Genomic DNA, 22,765 nt, shown 5'->3' with positions numbered 1-22,765 from the left:
CGGCCGGCCACGCCCCCGCGCCGGCGCGCTGCGTTCCACCCCAGGGCCTGTCACGCCCCCAGCGCCCGAGCCACGCCCACCTTACAGGGCTGCGCCTGCGCGCGTTGGGCATCTCGGGAGGACGTAACGTAGCCCGCCATTCAAATCAATACAGGAACCGCGGCGCTACGAGTTGCCAGGGGCAACATTGGAGTGCCGAAGTACCTGCAGCCAGCGGAGGTGGCTCCCTAGAATACAGGGGAAAGGGTGTGGTTCTTAGTAATATATGGTCGCAGGAATGTATAGTGTGGACGGAAACCCAACCCCCACAAAGAGGCAGTCACAGCAGGGGATGGGACCCAAGGATAGGTTGTAAGGCTGGTGGCCATGGTCGTGCAAGTTCGCTTTGGGCAGACGGTAAAGGAACTGTGGAGCCAGAGGATGTTGGGCCATTCCATTTATTAGTCTCCCAAGGGTGGAAGAGCAAGCAGGCAGGGAAAACCGCTTTTCTCTCTCAGCACTGATGTCCAAAAACATGGTGGGTGGCGGGGGAAGGAGGAGGATAGAAACTCCTTCTCTGGCAAACAATAGCAAAAATGGCCCCTCCCAATGGCGCAGGCAATCGATATCTACAATGTGTTGCCCTGAGGTCAAGCACCTGCAGCCTTACATAGGCTATACACACGTGGCGCTGCCCCGTGCCTATGCACCAATCAAGCAAAGTACAAGCGAGCAAGTCTAACACACTTGTTTGCCCAACACAGGTGCATGTGCAGGACGTGCAAACCCCACTGCCTGCGAACATTGATTTATTCATTCAACGCCTGTTGCTCCTACTGAGTGCTCCTCCAGTCCCGCCAAGGAGGGAATAGAACAGATAAAAATCTCTACTTTAAATATGAGCAAAGGATCCCAACAGACAACTCTTCAAAGAAAATAAGCACATAAAAAGATGCTCACTGCTTGTGACCAGGCGGTGGTGCAGTGGATAGAGCAGTGGTTCTCAAAGTGTGCACCAGGGCGCACTGGTGCGCCCAAAGATTTCCAGGTGCACTCTATGGTATTCCAGAGAAATATGTGCCTATTGGGGGAGTTTACATTTTGGGGGGACAGAGGTGTGGGGAATTGGCTGTAAGCTGCTAGTCTGCCCAACCCCCCACCTCACTTGCCTGATTAGGTTGCAAAAGGTTGTTAAACTGTGGTGCTGGATTGTTTACACTCCTCCCCCCATGTTCCCTGGAAAAGCTGGAGCCAAGTTTCTTCTATCCTTCGGTGTCAAGTTAAGATGATATGTATGGTGGGAGTTTTGGATTGATGATTAAACATAAGGAATTGTCTCTTGAAGCTTTTTGGATTTCTATAAAAGAAGAATATGAGGCAATATCTAAAAAAGCTTTGAACATTTTACTACAATTTTCAACATCCTATTTATATGAATTAGGATTTTCTACCCTCAACACAGTTAAGAGTAAAAAGAGAGGAATTCTTCAATGTATTGACGAGTAAATGAGAATGTGCCTTTCAAATATATGCCCAAACATTGAAGAAATCGCTAGGACACGTCAGGCTCATGTTTCCCATAAACACAAGAATGAAACAACACATTTGCACCAGGACCTGACAAATTTACTAAATCTTACTAAGAATGTATTTATATATTTTAAAAAATAACATTTTTGTAATTTTTAATATTTTTTTACAAATTCTAAAAAGCATAACTCAAAAAATATAACATAAAAATGTTTTTTTAATGTCAGAATAAATTTAGTTTTGTCATATTTATTTTGATTAATTACCATAAAAGCACACTTGGACTTTATTTTTTTCTTTAATATTTGACTTAATTATTATAACTTATTTCTCAGAAATTTGTATATAGTGCTCCTACAATTATTTGTAGAATTTTAAATGCGCCCCGACTTCAAAAACTTTGAGAACCACTGGGATAGAACATGGTCCTGGGAAACTGAGGACACAGGTTTGAAACCCCAATGATGTAGGCTTGAGCCTGGGATCATAGACATGACCTATGGTAGCTGGCTTGAGGTTCAAGGTCGCTGGCTTGAGCAAGGAGTTACTTGCTCAGCTAGAACCCCTGGGTCAAGGCACATACAAGAAAGCAATCAATTAACAACCAAGGTGCCACAACTATGAGTTGATGCTTTTCATCTCTCTCCCTTCCTGTTTGTCCCTGTCTGTCCCTCTCTCTGTTTTTCTCAAAACAGTGAGTGAGGAAATGGAGAGTGAGGGGACACAGTATCAAACGCAGTGATCAGGTCAGGTCTCACTGTAATGATGACATTTGGGCAAAGATTGGAAAAAAAAGAGCACACTGTGGTGCACGACTTCTATTCATTCAGTGTGAAATTATATAACTTGTTCATCTGATTTCAGTGAACTCTGCAACCACTGTAGGATTTAGAGCAGTGTCATCCAATGGAAACATACCATTAGCTACATAAATAATTTTAAAACTTCTAGTAGCACATTTAAAAAGTACATAAAAACCAGTGTCATTCATTTTAATAATATATTTTTTATCAACTTGATATGTCAAAAAGTATTTACATTTCAAAATAAAATCAACAATTATAAATGAGATATTTTATGTAACTTTTCTCATACTAGGTCCTTTCTAAAAAATTTTTATTTTAAAATTTATTGTGTTGGCCCTGGTCGGTTTGCTCAGTGGTAAAGCATTGCTGGGTGTGTGGATGTCATAGTCGATTCCCAGTCAGGGAACGCAGGAGAAGTGACCATTTGCTTCTCTACCCTTCCCCTTCTCACTTCTCTTTCTCTCTCTCTCTCTCTCTCTCTCTCTCTCTCTCTCTCCCTCCCGCAGCCATGGCTTGATTGGAGCAAGTTGGCCCTTGGTGCTGAGGATGGTTTCAGGGCCTCTACCTCAGCTGCTAAGAATAGCTTGGTTGCTGAGCAATGGAGCAACACCCCAGATGGGCAGGGCATCCCCCCATAGGGGGCTTGCTGGATAGATCCCGGTCAGGGTGCACGCAGGATTCTGTCTCTGCCTACCCTACTCTTAATTAATAATAATAATAATAATAATTTATTGTGTTGACATGGTTTCAAGTGTCCCAATCAATATAAGTCCTTTCTTTTTTTTTCTTTTTTTTTTGTATTTTTCTGAAGTTGGAAACAGGGAGGCAGTCAGACAGACTACTGCATGTGCCCGACTGGGATCCACCCGGCATGCCCAATAGGGGGCGATGCTCTGACCATCCGGGGCGTTGCTTTGTTGCAATCAGAGCCATTCCAGCACCTGAGGCAGAGGCCATAGAGCCATCCCCAGCGCCCGGGCCAACTTTGCTCCAATGGAGCCTCGGCTGTGGGAGGGGAAGAGAGAGACAGAGAGGAAGGAGAGGGGGAGGGGTGGAGAAGCAGATGAGCACCTCCCCTGTGTGCCCTGGCTGGGAATCGAACCTGGGACTCCTGCATGCCAGGCCGATGCTCTACCACTGAGCCAACCGGCCAGGGCCAATATAGGTCCTTTCTTTAAAATGATTTTTTCCATTGATTTTTGGGAGAGAGACAGAGGCATCATCTTGTTCCACTTAGTTGTGTACCCACTGAATGCTTCTCATATGAACCCTGAGGGTTCCAGCCAGCACCCCTGGGATAAGCCAGCAACTTTGATGCTCTGGGACAACACTCTATCCACTGTGCTACTGGCCAGGGCTTTCATGCTAGGTCTTAAAATCCAGTGTGTGGCCTGACCTGTGGTGGCACAGTGGTTAAAGCATTGACCTGGAACGCTGAGTCACTGGTCCTAAACCCTGGGCTTGCCTGGTGAAGGCACATATGAGAGTTGATGCTTCCTGCTCCTCCTCCCTTCTCTCTGTCTCTAGCTCTTCTCTCTCTCTCTCTAAAAATGAACAAATAAAATCTAACAATAAAATATTTTTTTTAATCCAGTGTGTATTGAATATTAACAGCTTATCTCGATTTGGGTTATAATTTTCACTGGGAATACTTGATATCTATTTATGTTTTATAAAATTTTATGGTGAAAAACTAGATTCACAGACCCAAGGTGTTCCAAGAATGCTTTAGAGTTTTTTCCATAACTGAATCAAATATCAGAATTTCTTTGTTTCCATTTAAAATTTTAAGAGTTAGGCCCTGGCAGATTAGCTCAGTTTAAGCGCCTCGTCCCGAAACAACAAGGTTGCAGGTTTGATATCCGGTCAGATCACACATGGGAAGCAACCAAAAAATGGACGCCTGGGTAAAACAACAAATGAATGCTTCTCTTCCCCCTCCCCTCTCTCTCCCTTCCTCTCTCTGACTCTTTAAAAATCAATTAAAATTAAGCCCTGGCCAGATAGCTTGGAGCATAGAGGTTGCTGGTTCAATTCCCCAGTCAGGGCACATACAGTAGCTGCTCTATGTTCCTGTCTCTCTCTATCTCCCTGACTCTCTAAGATAATAAAAAATTAAAAGTTAAAGATTCAGTCCGTAGTGGCCATATTTCAAATGCTCTGTAGCCACAGCTAGCCAGTATTTACTACATTGGATGGTGCAGATATAGACTGTGTCTATCATAGAAAATTCTGTTGGACAAAGAAGGTCAAGGGCAGTGTCAGGCATAGGGTAGGAGATCAATAAATGTCAAGTGAAGAAGCTTCTTCACTATCTGCCCCTCCAGACTAGGTCTGATTTATCTCTTTCTTCAGATCCTGTACCAGACTCAATAAACACATGTCTAATATTTACTGCTCTTCTCCCCAAACCCAGATTATCAACATTCCAGCTAAAACATGACACGTGGAACTAAACAAAATGATTCAGGGGCACTACACTTTAAAAAAATTCTGATGGTGATGAAAGAGTCCAAATCCACATATGTCTGTTTTTGGTTTCAGACCAAACTTGGTGCTCACTCAGAGAACAAAAGAAAGTGAGCAAATTTTATCTGAATCAGAATTCCACCTCTGCCATCTGGCTTTTTTTCTTTTCTTTTCTTTTCTTTTTTCTTTTTTCTTTTTTTTTTTTTAGCAAAGGAGAGAGAGAGACAGACAGGAAGGGAGAGAGATGAGGAGCATCAGCTCATAGTTGCCACACTTTAATTGTTCATCAATTGCTTTCTCATATGTGCCTTGACTGAGGAGCTCCAGCTGAGCCTGTGACTGACCCTTTGCTTAAGCCAAATGACCTTGGGCTTCAAGCCAGTGTCCATGATCCCGCACTTAAGCTGGCAGCCCCACACTCAAGCTGGTGAGCCTGCGCTCAAGCTGGATGAGCCCACACTCAACAGCGACCTCAGGGTTTTGAACCTGGGTCCTCAGCATTCCAGGCCAAAGTGCTATCGTCTGCACCACTCTTTGGTCAGGCTGACTTGGTTGTTTTCTTTCCAATAAAAACAGCATTGACAGGGCTAGGGTGGAAGTTATCCACAGGCCAAAGTGGATCCTGTCTTTTTTTTTTTTTTTTTTTTGTATTTTTCTGAAGCTGGAAACGGGGAGAGACAGTCAGACAGACTCCCGCATGCGCCCGACCGGGATCCACCCGGCATGCCCAGCAGGGGCGACGCTCTGCCCACCAGGGGGCGATGCTCTGCCCCTCCGGGGCATTGCTCTGCCGCGACCCGAGCCACTCTAGCGCCTGGGGCAGAGGCCAAGGAGCCATCCCCAGCGCCTGGGCCATCTTTGCTCCAATGGAGCCTTGGCTGCGGGAGGGGAAGAGAGAGACAGAGAGGAAGGAGGGGGGGGGTGGAAAGCAGATGGGCGCTTCTCCTATGTGCCCTGGCCGGGAATCAAACCCGGGTCCCCCGCATACCAGGCCGACGCTCTACCGCTGAGCCAACCAGCCAGGGCCTCCTGTCTTTATTTAAAAGTATAAATTTTTTTGCATTAATTTTGAATTTTTTTTATTTATTCATTTTAGGTGGGGGAGAGAGAGAGAGAGAGAGAAAGGGGGGAGGAGCAGGAAGCCTCAAATCCCATATGTGCCTTGACCAGGCAAGGCCAAGGTTTTGAACCGGCGACCTCAGCATTCCAGGCCAACGCTTTATCCACTGTGCCACCACAGTCAGGCTAATTTTGAATTTTTAATACTGCATTAATGAGGGAAGGACATTTTATAAGATAACAATATTAGAACTCATGGTACATTTGTTTCTGATTGCTGCTATAAAAAATAACCATAAACCTAGTAGCATTAAATGACACAAATTTATTATCTTACCTTCTGGAAGTCAGGAGTTTGACAAGGGTCTCACGAGGATAAACCTAGGTGTAGGTAGGGCTGGTCCTTCCAGAGACTCCAGGGAGAATATTTCCAGCCTTTTCCAGCTTCTTGAGGTAGCACATCCCTGGCTCATCGCCCCTCCCTCCATCCTCACGGAAGCACCTCTTCCATCTCTGTCTCTGACCCTCCTGCCTCCCTCTTGTGAGGACCCTGTGATGATATTGGAACCCCTGGGTAATCCAGGATCATCTCATTCCCATTTTAGGATCCTTGACTTAATCCCACCTGCAAAGTTTCTCTCTCTCTTTTTTTGTTTTTTTTATTTTTCTGAAGTGAAAAGTGGGGAGGTGGACAGACAGACTCCTGCATGCACCTGACTGGGATCCACCCTGCATGCCCACCAGGGGGCAATGCTCAGCCCATCTGGGGCATTGCTCTGCTGCAACTGGAGCCATTCTAGCACCTGAAGTGGAGGCCATGGAGCCATCCTCAAAGCCCAGGCCAGCTTTGCTCCACTGGAGCCTTGGCTACAGGAGGGGAAGAGAGAGATAGAGAGAAAAGAGACAGGGGAAGGGTAGAGAAACAGATGGGCGCTTCTCTTCTGTGCCCTGGCTGGGAATCGAACCTGGGACATACACATGCCAGGCTGATGCTCTACCACTGAGACAACTGGCCAGGGCCAGTATCTTTTATATCATGAAAGATAACATATTCATAGGTTCTGGGGATGCAGGCACAAATGTCCTTTGAGAAGTCATTATTCAGCCTCCCATATTTGTGGTGTTGGTGCTGTTTTAATTTTAATTGTTATTGATTGATTAATTTTAGAGAGAGGAAGAGAGAGAGAGAGGGAGAGAGAAGCATTCATTTGTTGTTCCACTTAGTTGTGCATTCATTGGTTGCTTCCAGTATGCACCCTGACTGGGGATCGAACCCGCAACCTTGGCGCTTCAAAACAACACTCCAACCAACTGAGCCAACCAGCCTAGGCCATCGTTGTTTTTATATCATCACTTGTGGTGTGGACACACAAACTTACAGAGTAACAGAATTGTATAGAACTTAAAATGTTTTAAAATTTATTGATTTTGGAGAGAGAAAAAGAGAGAGGGAGAGAGAAAGAAACTACTACTGTTTCACCCATCCATGCATTCCCTGGTGGATTCTCATCAAACCCACAACCTTTGTGTAGCAGAACAATGCTTTAACCAACTGAACTACCAGACCAGGGCAATTGTATAGAACTTAAATAGAACTTAACACACACACACACACACACACAATTGGTATACGGAAAATCGGAGAAGCCCAAATAAAACTGGTGTGTTGTGTCAATGTCAATATCGTGGTCATGATATTATACTAAAGTTTTGCCTGTGTTTTATACCAGTTAGCATTTGGGAAAACTGGGTGAAGGGTACACTGCATTTTCCATATTAGTTATTACAACTGCATGTAAATCTACAATGATCTCAATATAAATGACAATTTTAAAAGATTAAAATTTGCATTAAAATAGTATTCCCTGGCTGGTTGACTCAGTGGTAGAGCATTAGCCTGGCGTGTGTATGTCCCAGGTTTGATTCCCAGTCAAGGCACACAGGAGAAGTGCCCATCTGCTTCTGCACTCCTCCCCCTCTCTTCTCTCTCTCTCTCTCTCTCTCTCTCTCTCTTCCCCTTTCTCTCTCTCTCTTCTCCTTCCCTCCTGCAGCCAAGGTTTGGTTAGAACAAGTTGGCCCTGGGCACTGAGGATGGCTTCATGGCCTCCACCTCAGATGCTAAAGAATAGCTCTGGTTGCAAAATGAAGCAAGGGCCCCAGATGGGTAGAGCTTCATCCCCTAGTGGGCTTGCTGGGTGGGTCTCGGTCAGGTCCTGGTAGGTCCCAGTGCAGGAGTCTGTCTCTGCCTCCCCTCCTCTCACTAAAAAAAAAAAATTTATATATATTATTAATCATATTTACTGAATTTGGGGGGCAATTTTTCAATTTTGTACTCATCCCCCATCCACACAGCTGAAAATTGTGTCCTCTCTGGTCCCATTTGTAAAGAATATCATTTGATTCTTATTTTGCCCTTTTTTAGCAGAGGTTCACGTTTTGACAAAGGGGTGACAGAGCCCAGTAAACATTCAATAAATTGTTCCTGGGCTCTGCACTGGGTGCAGAGAGAGAACGGGATCAGAGCTCAGGAAGTCTCTCACTCTACATGGGTTGGGGCAGGAGGCTAGGCTAGATGCCCACGCTGAGATCAGAAATATAACTAAATGTGATAGGTTCAACTGTGTCCCCCAAAATTACATGTCCACTCTCTGATCTCTGGTACCTGGAAATAAGAACTTATTTGGAAACTGAATCTTGACAGAAGGAATGAAGTTAAAGTAAGATCACACTGGAGTAGGGTGGGCCCCCAATCCAGTTACTGTTGTCCTTATAGGAAGAGGGACATTGGAATACAGACACAGAGTGATAGCCACCAGAAGACAAGACAGAGACTAGAGTGATGTGTCTATAAGCCAAGGACTGCCAGCCATCACCAAAAGCTGAAAGAGGCAGGAAAGGACCTCTTCTTGGGCCTTCAGAAGGAGCGTGGTCCTGCTGAGAGATCTTGAGTTTGGATTCTTGACCTCCATGGCTTTGCTCAAGTAGAGAGGAGGCCTAGAAAACAGAAGGCATGGGAAGCAGGTTTCTCTCCTGCTATCACTGGTCTACAGGTCCAAGGTTCCAAGTCCCTGGCAGGTACAGACCTTGCTTTTGGGTGTGGCTTCAATATCTGCTTCCTGCACCCCTGGGCCTATCTCCTTCCCCCAGGGCAGTCTTGGGGCCAATCACTCCTGGCCTGCTGCCCTGTAGCCTTCTAGAATCATAATCCACAAAATGTGCAGCCAGGGTCAGCCACAAAGTCAGTCATACAGAGTCAACTTTAGAACATACAGGAAGACAATAAAATAATAATAAAAATAATCAGAATGTTAGCTTCATGAGGCCATAGACTGTGTTTCATTTTATGTCCTTCTTGATTGGGACATGCATGGCACACAGTACCCAACAAGTATTTTTTACATGAATGACTGAATGTCTTAAACCCATAGTTGGCCTATCAAAGTGCATTTGTTGCTACACATGGCATATTTAATCCATTACTTAATCAGTCCTCCTACTGATGGATGATTCATTTATTCTTTCCTCGAATATTTATTCAGCACCTACTATATGTCAGGTGTGTTGTGTAACAGCTGCTGCGGGTCCACATAGTGATGTGCTAGAGCCCGTATGTATTGACTCCCAAGAGTCACTGGCAGGAATTTCATGAGTATCTGCACCACTGGAACTGGCAAACACTACAAATCAGGGCTCTATTTTTATTTCCCTGTTAGGCTGTATCAGATCATGGAGAACAAAGCAGACACAAACCTCTGCTCTCATGGTACTTACAACTGCTCACAAAAATTAGGGGATCAGGCCCTGGCCGGTTGGCTCAGTGGTAGAGCGTCGGCCTGGTGTGCGGGAGTCCCGGGTTCGATTCCCGGCCAGGGCACACAGGAGAAGCACCCATCTGCTTCTCCACCTCTCCCCCTCTCCTTCCTCTTTATCTCTCTCTTCCCCTCCAGCAGCCAAGGCTCCATTGGAGCAAAGTTGGCCCAGGCGCTGAGGATGGCTCTGTGGCCTCTGCCTCAGGCAATAGAATGGCTCTGGTTGCGGCAGAACGATGCCCCAGATGGGCAGAGCATCGCCCCCTGGTGGGCATGCCAGGTGGATCCTGGTTGGGCACATGCAGGAGTCTGTCTGACTGCCTCCCCGTTTCCAACTTCAGAAAAATACAAAAAAAAAAAAAAAATTAGGGGATCAGAGAATGTGTAGATACTCCAGTACTTTCAGCCTTTTGTATAGTGCATTTTCACCAATGAAATAAAAACTGGTTTTACATCTCATTTGCATAGTCAAACAACTTTCTTTGACTTGTCGTTTGCTTTTTAAATTTTATTTATTTATTTGTGGCGGAGACAGAGAGAGGGACAGATAGGGACAGACAGACAGGAAAGGAGAGAGATGAGAAATATCAATTCTTTGTTGTGGTTCCTTAGTTGTTCATTGATTGATTTCTCATATGTGCCTTGACTGAGGGGCTACAGCAGACTGAGTGACCCCTTGCTCAAGCCAGCGACCTTGGGCTCAAGCTGGTGAGTCTTGCTCAAACCTGATGAGCTTGCGCTCAAGCTGGTCACCTCAAGGTCTCGAACCTGGGTCCTCCACATCTCAGTCTGACTCTCTATCCACTGCATCACCGCCTGGTCAGGCTCGTTTGCTTTTCTGATGTTTTTGTTTAATAAAAAAAAATCAGCCTGGCCTGTGGTGGCACAGTGGATAAAGCGTCGACCTGGAATGCTGAGGTTGCCGGATCAAATCCCTAGGCTTGCCTGGTCAAGGCACATGTGGGAGTTGATGCTTTCTACTCCTCCCCCCTTCTCTCTCTCTCTTTCTATCTCTGTCTCTCTTCTCTAAAATGAATAAATAAATTTTAAAAAATCAAATGGTTTTTTAAATTGCTTCATATTCATTTTGGAATATCCTTTAATTTTTGTGAGCAGTATATATTCTAGTGTGGAAGACAGACAGTAACCAAAAAAATTAGACATACAGTAAAATATAGATGCTATGGGGGGAAATAAAGCAGGGAAGTGGATAAAAGAATGCTGCAGGCGAGGTTATGATTTGAATTAAAGTGCTCAGGGAAGGCTTCATTTAGGAGGTAACATTTGAGCAAAGGAGCAAATTTCAGTGAGGGATTGAACAGAGATATTTGGAGGAAAAAATGTTTCAGATGGAGTGAAGATCATGTGCAAAGGAGGAACTGCAGGAGGCTCCTATGGCTGGAGCAGAACAAGCGGGCGAGGGGGAGAGAGGGAGGAGGTAAAAGCTGGAAGGAGACAGGGACAGGTTATGCAGAGTCTTGCCTGGGCTTTTACCCCAAAGGAGTTGGGAGTCCCTGAGGGCTGTGGGCGGAGCAGAGATAGGACCCGACATGGGTGCTCACAGGCGCCCTGTTGTGGCTGCTGGGGAGTGTACAGACTGTGGAAGAAGAGGGCAGAAGCCGAGGATACAGGGTGGAGGGGACTTGCACTGGTTCAGGTAACTAATGATGGGGGCCGGACTCCAGTGGAGGCAGACGCAGGGCTGTTAGTGTTTTTCCCATTTTTCTTCTTCTTCCTTCTTCTCCTTCTTCTTTTCCTTCTCCTTCTCTTCTTCTTCTTTCTCCTCCTCCTTCTTCCTCCTCCTTCTCCTTCTTTTTATTTTGCCGTTTCAAATAATGTTGCAACGAGTGATTCATTTTCACTTAAAATTTTGTTTTATTCTTTTGACTTTTTAACATTGTATAACCGTTCAGATTAGCATGTCTATTTTATTTCAGCTCCTAACTGGCAAACCTGGGAGAAGGAACTGCTTCAGTTTCTCTGCCTTCTCATTGTGATGACCAAGGTATAAAGGTACTATCTGTTGCATTTGACTTTAAACATGACATTATGTTTCTTGGTCTTGACAGATTTGGCATCCTTTCGCCTGGCTGTGAGCAGACAGTTCTTGATTTCCTCAATTTTGTGAGGCATAGCAACGAGGCAGGTGCACATGTGGCTGGCACTTCGGATTAGCCCACTATTCCCCAGCTTACTGCCCAAGAGGCACTTACAGCAAGTAGCAAGGAGCCATTTTCACTTTTTTTTTTTTCATTTTTCCGAAGCTGGAAACGGGGAGGCAGTCAGACAGACTCCCGCATGCGCCCGACCGAGATCCTCCCAGCATGCCCACCAGGGGGCGATGCTCTGCCCCTCTGGGGCGTCGCTCTGTTGCATCCAGAGCCATTCCAGCACCTGAGGCAGAGGCCACAGAGCCATCCTCAGCGCCCAGGCCATCTTTGCTCCAATGGAGCCTTGGCTACGGGAGGGGAAGAGAGAGACAGAGAGGAAGGAGGGGGGGTGGAGAAGCAGATGGGCACTTCTCCTGTGTGCCCTGGCCGGAAATCGAACCCGGGACTCCTACACGCCAGACCGACACTCTACCGCTGAGCCAACTGGCCAGGGCGAGCCATTTTCACTTTTTAAAAAACACTGCTATCATAAATTTGTCAAAATGAATTTGCAGACTCAAAGGTTCCACATTTAAAAGATAAAACACATTGCCCCCGCCAAATAACTCAGTTGGTTAGGGCATCCTCCTGATGCACAAAGGTTGTGGGTTCAATCCCTGGTCAGGGCACATACAGGCACAGATAGATCTCTCTCTCTCTCTCTCTCTCTTCTCTCCTTTCCTCTCTCTCTAAAATCAATAAATACATTTAAAAAATGTTAAGACACATTTCAGGCCCTGGCCAGGTAGCTCATTTGGTTAGAGTGTCAACCCAACATGCCAAGGTTGCAGGTTCAAACCCCAGCCAGGACACATAGAAGAATCAACCAAGAAAGAGATAGATAAGTGGAACAACAAATTGATGTTTCTCTCTCTCTCCCTTTCTGTCTTGCCAAAATCAATAACTAAAAATATTTTTTAAAAGTTAAAACAGCCCTGGCTGGATAGCTCAGTTGGTTAGAGCATCATCCTGAAGCACAGAGGTTGCTGGTCCAGTTCCCGGTCAGGGCACAGACAGGAACAGACCAATGTTCTTGTCTCTCCCTCTTCCTTTCTCCCTCTCCCACTAAACTGAATAAAATAAACAGTAAGAAAAAGGTTAAAACACATTTCAAATGTGTAAGTTTGGAATGTTCTAACACTGAGAATAGAAGTAGCCTTTCTCTCCCCACCTTCCATCAATTTATCTAAAGGTTTCATATGAAAACTTTCAAATGTATAGCAAAATTGAAAGAATTTTACAGTGAATTGTCATATGCCCACAGAGCACTTTCTCCAATTGCCATTTTCTAATTTGCTCTATTATATACCTATCCATAACTACAGTATATCCAATTTTTTTTTTTTTTGCATTTTTCCGAAGCTGGAAACGGGGAGGCAGACAGACTCCCGCATGCACCCGACCGGGATCCACCCGGCATGCCCACCAGGGAGAGATGCTCTGCCCATCTGGGGCGTCGCTCTGTTGCATCCAGAGCCATTCTAGCGCCTGAGGCAGAGGCCATGAAGCCATCCTCAGCACCCGGGCCATCTTTGCTCCAATGGAGCCTTGGCTGCGGGAGGGGAAGAGAGAGAGAGAGAGGAAGGAGAGGGGTGGAGAAGCAGATGGGTGCTTCTCCTGTGTGCCCTGGCCGGGAATCAAACCTGGGACTCCTGCACACCAGGCCGATGCTCTACCACTGAGCCAACCAGCCAGGGCCAGTATATCCAATTTTTATGTATCTCAGAATAAGCCACACTTATAATGGCTATCAGAAATTAGAAAACAGCCTGACCAGGCAGTGGCGCAGCGGATGGAGCATCAAACTGGGATGCGGAAGACCCAGGTTCGAGACCCTGAGGTCGCCAGCTTGAGCCCAGCTCATCTGGTTTGAGCAGAAGCCACCAGCTTGAGCCCAAGGTCGCTGGCTTGAGCAGTGGGTTACTCGGTCTGCTGAAGGCCCGCAGTCAAGGCACATGTGAGAAAGCAATCAATGAACAACTAAGGTGCCACAACGAAAAACTGATGATTGATGCTTCTCATCTCTCTGCGTTTCTGTCTGTCCCTATCTATCCCTCTCTCTGTGTCTAAATAAATAAATAAAATCTTTAAAAAAAATTAGAAAACAATAAGTGCTGGTGAGAATGTGGACAAATTAGAACCTTTGTGCACTGTTGGTGGGAATGTAAAATGGTGCAGCTGCTATGCAAAAGTTTGGCACTTCTCAAAAAGTTAAACATAGAGTTAAGATATGTTTAACTCAAAATTGGATCATTATTGGAATTATGATCCAATAATTCCACTCCTAGGTATCTACCCCCAAAATTTGAAACTAGAGAATCAAATAGATACTTGCACATCCACGTTCACCAAAGCATGATTCACAATAGCCAAAAGGTGGGAACAATCTGTGTCTATCAGTAGGTAAATAGATAAACAAAATGTGATCCACTGAGTACAATAGAATATTATTCAGCCTTGAAAAGGAAAGAAATTCTGTCAAATGTTACAACGTGGATGAACCTTGTGGTCGTAACACTCAGTGAAATAAGCCAGTCTCAAAAGGACCCACTTTATGAGATCCCTAGATGTCAAATTCACAGAGACAGAAAAAATATAATGGAGGTTAACAGAACCTGAGGTCACTGTGAAAATGTTGCTGTGGACATTGATGTACAATTTTTGGAGTCCCTGCTTTCATTTCTCTTGGGTGTATTCCTACGGTAGTTTTGAGGAACTACCATAGTGATTTGACATAGTTGCTTAAAAACTCTTTTTTTCTTGTGTGGACATTATCCTGGTGAGAGCCAGTGGTGGGTTGGACCATCATGAGCATGGTAAAGATGAGTGAAGTGACTAAATTCTTACTCTGTTTTAGAAGTAGAGTCAAGAGGACTGTGGAATGATGAGGTGGGGAGGTTAATGGTTAAAGATACTCTATCCCTCCAGTTACTTACGTCAACATCCTTGTATTTATCCTTAACAGGATAAGACTCTTTGACCCAAATTTTGTATCCAATCCATCTGTGAATCCTGCTTGCTTCACCTTCAAAATTAACCCAAAATACTACTGTGGTTTTTTTTTCACACACCAACTTGAATGATCCTCCTAATACCTAAGTCAGGGCATGTCGTTACTGATTATGACACTCCAAGTTATTCCGATGGTAAAGCCTGCAGACTGTCATGATCTCAGCACCGCCCATTCAGTAAATGAATCGTGTCTTTTTAAATTTTTATTATTAAAAAAGTTTTTACTTACTGATTTTAGAAAGGGAGGAAGGGAGAGAAGAGAAACATCCATTTGTTGTTCCACCTCATTTACGCCTTCATTGATGGATTCTTGCATGTGCCCTGACCAGGGATCAAACACGCACTCTTGGTGCATCAGGACGACCTTCCAAACAACCAGGCTACTCAATCAGGGTAAAGCGTGTATTTACTTATTTATAAAATATTTTATTTATTGATTTACAGAGGAGAGAGAAAAAGGCAGGGGAGAGGAAGGAACGAGAAGTGTCAGCTACCATGTATTTAAACCCCCCAGTTCCCAGTCTCCCAAGAGTCCATCGCCCGTAGGGAGTTGCGCATGCTCTGTCGCTAACCACCGCTCCCTCCACCCCCTCCATCGGCACAAACCATTTTCACTTGTCGTACCGGGTGGAGAGTTCGCAGAGACTCTCTTCAGTGGAAAGAACAGGCACGCGCTCCCCCTTCGCTAAGGATTGCTCTTATAAGCCGCCTGGTGTGGGAGTGTGAGCTATGGGACCGGTGCCGACTAGCACTTCAGAGCCTTCTTCCGCCGCGGAGCCTTTGACTACATCTCCCCTCCAGCGCTGCGTTGGTGCTGTCCATCCAGGTCGCGCGGGCGGCGAGATGGCGGCCCTTAGAGCACACTACTATCTTTGCTGTCTGTGAAGGAGCGGCGGCGGCGGCTGCGGGAGCGGACCAGGCGGGCTGGTTCTGCGTTTCTGGAACTCGCTCGGGAGTCCGGCGGTAGGGAGCACGGTACGGAGCCCAGACCCAGCGGGCGGACACGGGGAGACGCCTCGTTGAGGTGGGAAGTCCCGCTTTTGGGGTTCGTTGGCTGACGGGTTGAGGCTCCTCCTCCTGAGGGGTCTTGAGTCCCGGCAAGCTCTTTCACCCGAGTTCTGGGGAGCCTGTTTCCCGGGACCCCTTTGCTGGGGACCCAGCACGTGTTGGGGGTGGGGGTGGGGGGTCTTATATCACACGACTCCTTTCTCCGGGTCCTGAGAGAACCAATTTGTGAAGGACCCGCGTAGACAGGTCTTGAGGCATCTGGTTCTTAGGAGTCTCTTCCAAAGAAAGGAATTTTGCGAGCAGCCCTTTGGGATTCCGTGTGGGGCGACCTCTCGGGGGGGGGGGGGGAGCCTCGTTACTTTTTTGTTGGGAATTTTTGGTATAGAGAGGTCTCTAGGAGGGCAGGGATTTCCAGGATCTAGGTCTCCTCTTTCTCCATCCCTTACTGATTTATCTTGTTTGACTCTGAGATCATAGGGGTGAGCGGACTCCCACATTCTGCCTTGGTTGAGGGCTGATTCCGTCAGCCCCCACTCGCACACTGTGGTCCTCTCTTCCCACTGAAAACTGGGCCTCAGGTGTGAGCTGCGGGCTTTCAGGTAGTAGGTGTACCCTTCCTAGTTCTGAGCACAAGGTGGGTGTGGGGCTCCGTGCAGAAATATTTAATACTAGCTTAGGTTTATTAAGTGCGCACTGGGTTGCCAGCACTTGTACTCTGAGCTCGGTAAGCGTCATTTCATTCACAGTAACTCTGTGAGGTCCTTGTGCCCCAATGGCCTGTTTTACAGATACTAGTGGATTTATACTGTATATAAAGTGTTTAGTACTGTGCCTGGTAGGCAGTAGATGTTCAATTTATTTGACAAGTATTTATCAAGGGTCTGTCAGGAGTACTGGGTTCTATCTGTCCTTGATTTACTGTTGCTCACTCCTGGTTTCTGTGGATTCTGATAATCCTTTCAGGAGTCACCTCCTTTGATGGTCACCTGTACTCAAGCATCTGCACCTCCCTCATTAAACTGAGGTGGGCCCTGCTGTGCTGTGGGAGCCAAAGGGCTGCTGGCATGCCAAAGCCTGCTTGTCAGGTTTATGACATGGCCATCGGGTCCACGTTGGTTAAGAGGATAGGGAGGATTTTATTTTATTTCAACCATTCAAAGCCGTGTCTGGTTTAGAGCTTGACTCTGGAGCCCAACCACATGGATTTATAACTCTCCATGTTTTTTTTTTCTTTTTCTTTTATTTTTTTCTTCACAGAGACAGAGTCAGAGAGAAGGGCAGATAGGGAGAGAGATGAGAAACATCAATTCTTCGTCGGGGCTCCTTAGTTGTTCATTGATTGTGTTCTCATATGTGCCTTGATGAGTGGGGTGAGGGGGCTACAGCAGAGCGAGTGACCCCTTGCTCTAGCCAGCGAACTTGGGTTCAAGCCAGCGACCATGGGGTCATGTCTGTGATCCCACACTCAAGCCAGCGACCCTGTACTCAAGCCGGTGACCTTGGAGTTTCAAACCTGGGTCCTCCGCGTCCCAGTCCGACGCTCTATCCACTGCGCCACCACCTGGACAGGCGTATAACTCTCCATGTTTCTAAGCAAGTCACTAACCTCTCTGTGCTTGTTTCCTTTCCTGTAAAATGGTGACAATCATAGTGCCTGTCTCGTCTGGTTATGGTGAGGATTAAACTAATTTATGACCATTAGGGCTTAGAAGAGGTGCTTGGCTTATAACACATGCTTTATAGATGTCAGCTGCTGTTACTGTTAGGATTATTGTTCTTATTGAGGACCTTTTTTTGTGCTGGGACTATGGCAGTGACTAAGAGACTCGATCCCTACTTTTAGAGTTCTCCTATTCATGTGAGGGATCAGAAGGACGAAGTCAGCTAAACTAGTAAATATACAATATGGGTCCTGGCTGGATGGCTTAGTAGGTGGAGTGTTGTCCAAAGCACTAAGGTCGTGGGTTTGATCCCTGGTCAGGACACATGTGGAAAACAGTGAGTGCACAACCCAAAATGGAACACCTAAGTAGAACAATGAGTTGATACTTCTCTCTCTCATCAATGGAAAAACTTAAATAAAAATAAAGAAATACAGTATAGTATCTAGTAGTGTAAATGCTTCAAAGAACGATAAAGCAGAACAAGGGAAAAGTGATGGAGGAGTAACATTGAAGACTATGACCATGGAAGGCTTTCCTGAAGAGATGACATTTGAGACTCAATGAAGTGAGAGAGTAAGCATGGGGCATTTTGGAAAGAGTGCTCTTGAGAGAGAGAGAACAGCTCATGCAAAGACCCTGGGGCAAGACTGTGCCTGGTGTGTTGGAGAAACAGTGAGGAGGCCTGTTTGGTGGAATGGAATGAGCGAGGGGAGAGAGGAAGTGAGGATGGGGAGGGGACAGGGGCAGGTCACATGGGACACTCAAGGTGTTTGGAATAATGAGGTATTATAGGAGGATTTTGCAAGTGAGTCACACGGTCAGTTTATATGCGGAAAGTATTCCTGTATCAGTTACCTGTGCTCTGTAACAAACTGCACAGTGTTTCTTATGACTTACCCTTAGAAGTCACACTGTCATTTCTTCCATATCTTATTGTGTACACAGGTCAGTCCTATTCATTGTGGGAGGGGGCCTCATAGGGCAGAGATACCAAGACATCGTTGGAGGGTCTCTTGGGGACGAGCTACCACAGTTCCTCTGGCTGCTGTGTGAAGAGCAGACCAGCAGAGGTCATTGCTGATATATACAATAGACCAAAGGCCCAGAGTGGGAAAGCAACTTAGGGAGATCCACACAGTAAGTAGATGGGGCTAGAGCCGGATTTGCAACCTAGATACCCAGACTGGACAACAGGTAGAAAACCACTCACCAGGTTCTAAATTAAATGAACAAGTCAGTGAGCAGAAGAACACATCTTACCTGCCTTTTGGTTTTCTGTGGCAAGGTTGTTGTGCCTGAAAGGAGCTGTGGAAGGAAAAAGGTGTGCACCATGGTGACGGAGCAAGAGGTAGAGGACATTGGGAAGATGCTGGTGGACCCCCAGAAGCCACTGCAGGCCCGCTTCCGGGCGCTCTTCACACTGAGAGGGCTTGGTGGCCCGGGAGCCATTGCTTGGATCAGCCGGGCCTTTAGCGATGACTCTGCCCTGCTCAAGCATGAGCTGGCCTACTGCCTGGGCCAGATGCAGGACCGCCGGGCCATCCCTGTGCTGGTGGATGTATTACGTGACACCTGCCAGGAGCCCATGGTGCGCCATGAGGCAGGTGAGTGGTGAGGTGAGGGCATGCGCCCTTCTGCCTCTTGTGTCCACTCCACTCATACACAGTCCAAATTGGCTCAGCATACCTCTGTAAAGGGTAGGTAGTAAATATTTTCCGTCCCATTGGCCAGACAGGCTGTTGCTACAACTCAATTCTGCCATTGTAGCATAAAGGCTACCATAAACCAGAGTTAACAGGGTGTGGTCACATGCCAGTAAAACTTCGTGGATGCTGAGATTTGAATTTTATATAATTTTCACATGCTGTGGAACATTATCCCTTTGATTAAAACAATTTTTTTAAACTATAAAAACCATTTTATGTGCATATGAAAACAGGTGGTGGGCTGTAGATTGTTAACTTATTTCATCTATTCATTTCATTCATTGGACAAATGTTTTTTGAGTGTTATGAGCATCTCCTGAGGTGCCCATGTCCTCCCCACAAATCAATGTGAGCTCTCTCTGCCTGGTTCTTTTTAGGAGAGGCCTTGGGGGCCATTGGAGACCCAGAAGTTCTGGAGATCCTGAAGCAGTACTCCACTGACCCTGTTGTGGAGGTAACTTGGCTGGGCACTCTCCATCTCTGCTCTTGCCTGGACCAGCCCCAGACCATAGGTCTATTTGCCATGGTGACTACTTGGCCTACCGGAAGGAGGTGGCAGTCAGGATGGGTACAGGCTGCTATCCAGTTGGGCAAAACTGAACACTTCATTTCCATCAAAACCCACCTGGCTAAACCAGCCTGTCCGGGGCCGTGAGCCACTGAGGAGCTGTATTCACCTCTCTTGCACCTCCACTATTCATCCCTGTCATGGCTTCTCATCACCTTTAGAATAAAATCTCCAGTCCTCACTGTAGCGCACAGGCTCTAAATAGTCTGTTCTGACCACCTGTAGGAAGGTGACCTGTGTGGCTAGGTCTCCCCTCACAGGTCCAGTGGTCCTACCTCAGGGCCTTTGCGTTGGCTGTTTCTACCTGACTCCATCTCTCACTTGGTTCTGATAAGCTGCTCCCTAGCTCCCTTTTCCTAATTACTCCCAGAGGATGGGGAAGGGGGCCTGTTAGGGCTACCGCTATGTCCACAATGGCCGCCTGCCACTTCTCTCTGTGTAGGTGGCTGAGACGTGCCAGTTGGCCATCTGTCGGCTGGAGTGGCTACAGCAGCACAGCAGGGAGCCAGTGGCAGCAGGGCCCTACCTCTCAGTGGATCCAGCCCCGCCCGCCAAGGAGCATGATGTGGGGCAGCTGCGGGAAGTGCTGCTGGACGAGGCCCAGCCACTCTTCAATAGATACCGAGCCATGTTTGCCTTGCGAGATGTTGGTGGTGAGGAGGCTGCCCTGGTGCTGGCCGAAGGTGAGGAGGGGCCCCGGGGTGAGGCTTAGTGGCTGTATCTCTGACATGGAACAACTTGTCCCAGGGAACGTGTACTCTGGGCCTACCCCCAACACTTCCCCATGGGCTTTACACAAATTAACTCATCCTAGAGATGGTGGGCACTCCTATTACCTCCATTCTTCATGGGGTAACTGAGGCACAAGAGGCAAGGAGACTTTCCTGAGATCACACAGCGAGCTGGTCAGTTAGTAGAGTTTGGATTTGACCCTCAGCAGCCTGGCTCTAGTGTCCTTAACCTCTTCCTGTTATTTTTACTTGTTTCTGCCCCTTGGGTGGTTAGCCCCATATCCTCACATGTCCTCACCTGCCTTGATGGCACTGTCCAGCCAGTGACTCAACTCTTGCCGCCACTCCCTCCCACAGGCCTGCGCTGTGGCAGTGCTCTCTTTCGCCATGAGATCGGCTACGTTCTGGGCCAGCTGCAGCATGAGGCGGCTGTGCCCCAGCTGGCAGCGGCTCTGGCCCAAGGGACTGAGAACCCCATGGTGCGACATGAGTGTGCTGAGGCCCTGGGAGCCATTGCTCGGCCACCCTGCCTGGCTGCCCTGCGGGCCCACATGGCTGACCCTGAGCGTGTGGTGCGGGAGAGCTGCGAGGTGGCACTGGACATGTGTGAGTATGAGATGGGGCCGGCCTTCCAGTACGCCGATGGGCTGGAGCAGCTGCGACTGTCCCGCTCCTAGAGCCACTGCTCACCTGGCCCAGGGCCTCTCCTCTACAGGACTCAGCATGTAAACTGAATTGGTGTGAATCGATCTTGCTTCCCTGGCTCCCTAACTTGTTCGCTTGGCCAGACCCCAGCCACTTTTGTATCTTGAGTCCCCCCAGGGCCAGGCTGAGGTCTCTGCTCTCCCCTTCCCCTACTGAGGGCTTAGCACAGGGCTGCAGTGCACCAGGTGGGCTATCAGATTGGGAGGCTCTGCAGGCGTGCAGGGGTGGGGCTCTGCCCTGGGGAGGTTGGGTGGCCCAGTTTCTTCAGGAATGAGGGGGTGAGGAAAAGGCACCGTGGAGAAACCTATATCCAGTGGGTCTGGGTAGGGTCTGGACCTCTAACTTCCCACACCAGTCCTTGGGTGGGCTGGGCCTCAGGCCAGGCCGGGACAAAGGCTCCAGGTCACTGCTTAAGTGGAATATTAAATTATTTTTGGCAAGAATTGACTCTGTGTTTGTTGGGGGCTACAGGGGTTAAGTTGGCTACTGTCAAGGAACATCTAAGTTGTGTGTATGGGAGAGGTGTGGTGCATTTGGAGAGCTCAGCTCTGTGATCTGTCCTGTACCAGACAGTTTGTGACCAGTGCAGGCCCGTGTCCCTGCTTCATCACCTATTCTGCAGAACATCGACGTAGTCAGCCCCCTCCAAAAGGGCTGGGGAAACAGCCCCCCAAGCCTGGTCCTCTGCAGACCCTTCTGTAGGCCTGAGGGAAGGGGTTTGCTGGTATGGCTAAGAGCTTGGGCTATGGACCCCTATCCCAGCTCCTGCCCCCACACCCCTGCTTCCAGGTATAGCCTTGAGCAACCCATTTACCACTCTGTAAAATGAACCTACCAACAACCTAGTTTCACCTTTCTGCTGACTTCTGTGAGTCAACAACAACCTGATGCAGGTGAGGAGATTCCATGAGGGCATGGATACGACTATGACCCATTTTCCACAATGATTTCATTTCTGCTCACAACTCTTCGACACCAAATGTGTGGGTTTTCCACAGCAGGCAATTTTCTGTTTCTCTGTGGATACTAGCTGGGTGTCCTGCAATTCAGTCCTGACATTACGACACGGAATTAGCACTGACCTCATGGGTCCAGAGCACAAGGCCTGCCTCACTTTAAACAGGTTCCAAACCTTGGCCTATACTTTTGACCCACTAAGGTTCCTACACCACCCCCTCCTCATATTTGAGGATTTGCTAAAACAGCTCACAGAACTTAGGAAAGGGCCCTGGCCAGTTTGCTCAGCAGTAGAGCGTCAGCCCAGTGTGTGGAAGTCCTGGGTTTGATTCCCGGTCAGGGCACACAGGAGAAGCAACCATCTGCTTTACCCTTCCCTCTTTATTCTCTCCCCTTTCCCCTCCTGCAGCCATGGCTCGTTCGAGCAAAGTTGGCCCTGGGTGCTGAGGATGGCACTATGACCTTGCCTCAGGTGCTAAAATATAGTAGCTCTTTTGCCAAGTAACCAAGCAAAGGCCCCAGATGGCAGAGCATCGCCTCATAGGGGGCTTGCCAGGTGAATCCTAGTTGGGACACATGCGGGAGTCTGTCTCTGCCTCTCAATAAAAAATA

General features: G+C 47.4%; 1 protein-coding gene across 2 annotated transcripts; it reads left to right on the top strand.

Moving 5' to 3' along the window:
• The first annotated feature begins 15,623 nt into the window (after positions 1–15,623).
• Positions 15,624–21,639, top strand: DOHH (deoxyhypusine hydroxylase). 2 transcript variants are annotated; one of them, XM_066343534.1, is made up of 5 exons: positions 15,624–15,838; positions 18,772–19,090; positions 19,570–19,646; positions 20,203–20,443; positions 20,849–21,639. In XM_066343534.1, the coding sequence occupies exons 2-5, from the start codon at positions 18,817–18,819 to the stop codon at positions 21,166–21,168; spliced, it is 912 nt and encodes a 303-aa protein (XP_066199631.1). In that variant the 5' UTR covers positions 15,624–15,838; positions 18,772–18,816; the 3' UTR covers positions 21,169–21,639. The 2 variants fall into 2 exon arrangements, with proteins under 2 accessions (XP_066199631.1, XP_066199624.1); XM_066343527.1 differs by having other exon boundaries at positions 15,625–15,789.
• Positions 21,640–22,765: the final 1,126 nt, after the last annotated feature.

Source organism: Saccopteryx leptura, chromosome 1 (assembly GCF_036850995.1).
Source record: "Saccopteryx leptura isolate mSacLep1 chromosome 1, mSacLep1_pri_phased_curated, whole genome shotgun sequence".
Lineage (NCBI taxonomy): Eukaryota > Metazoa > Chordata > Mammalia > Chiroptera > Emballonuridae > Saccopteryx > Saccopteryx leptura.
This window is presented reverse-complemented; position numbering and strand designations above follow the sequence as displayed.

Bases quoted from the DNA above. Each gene is read 5' to 3' on its own strand.
- DOHH (XM_066343534.1), top strand. From the start codon at position 18,817: ATGGTGACGGAGCAAGAGGTAGAGGACATTGGGAAGATGCTGGTGGAC. The intron at 19,647-20,202 runs GTAACTTGGCTG...CTCTCTGTGTAG, and splicing joins CCACTGACCCTGTTGTGGAG to GTGGCTGAGACGTGCCAGTT. The intron at 20,444-20,848 runs GTGAGGAGGGGC...TCCCTCCCACAG, and splicing joins TGCCCTGGTGCTGGCCGAAG to GCCTGCGCTGTGGCAGTGCT.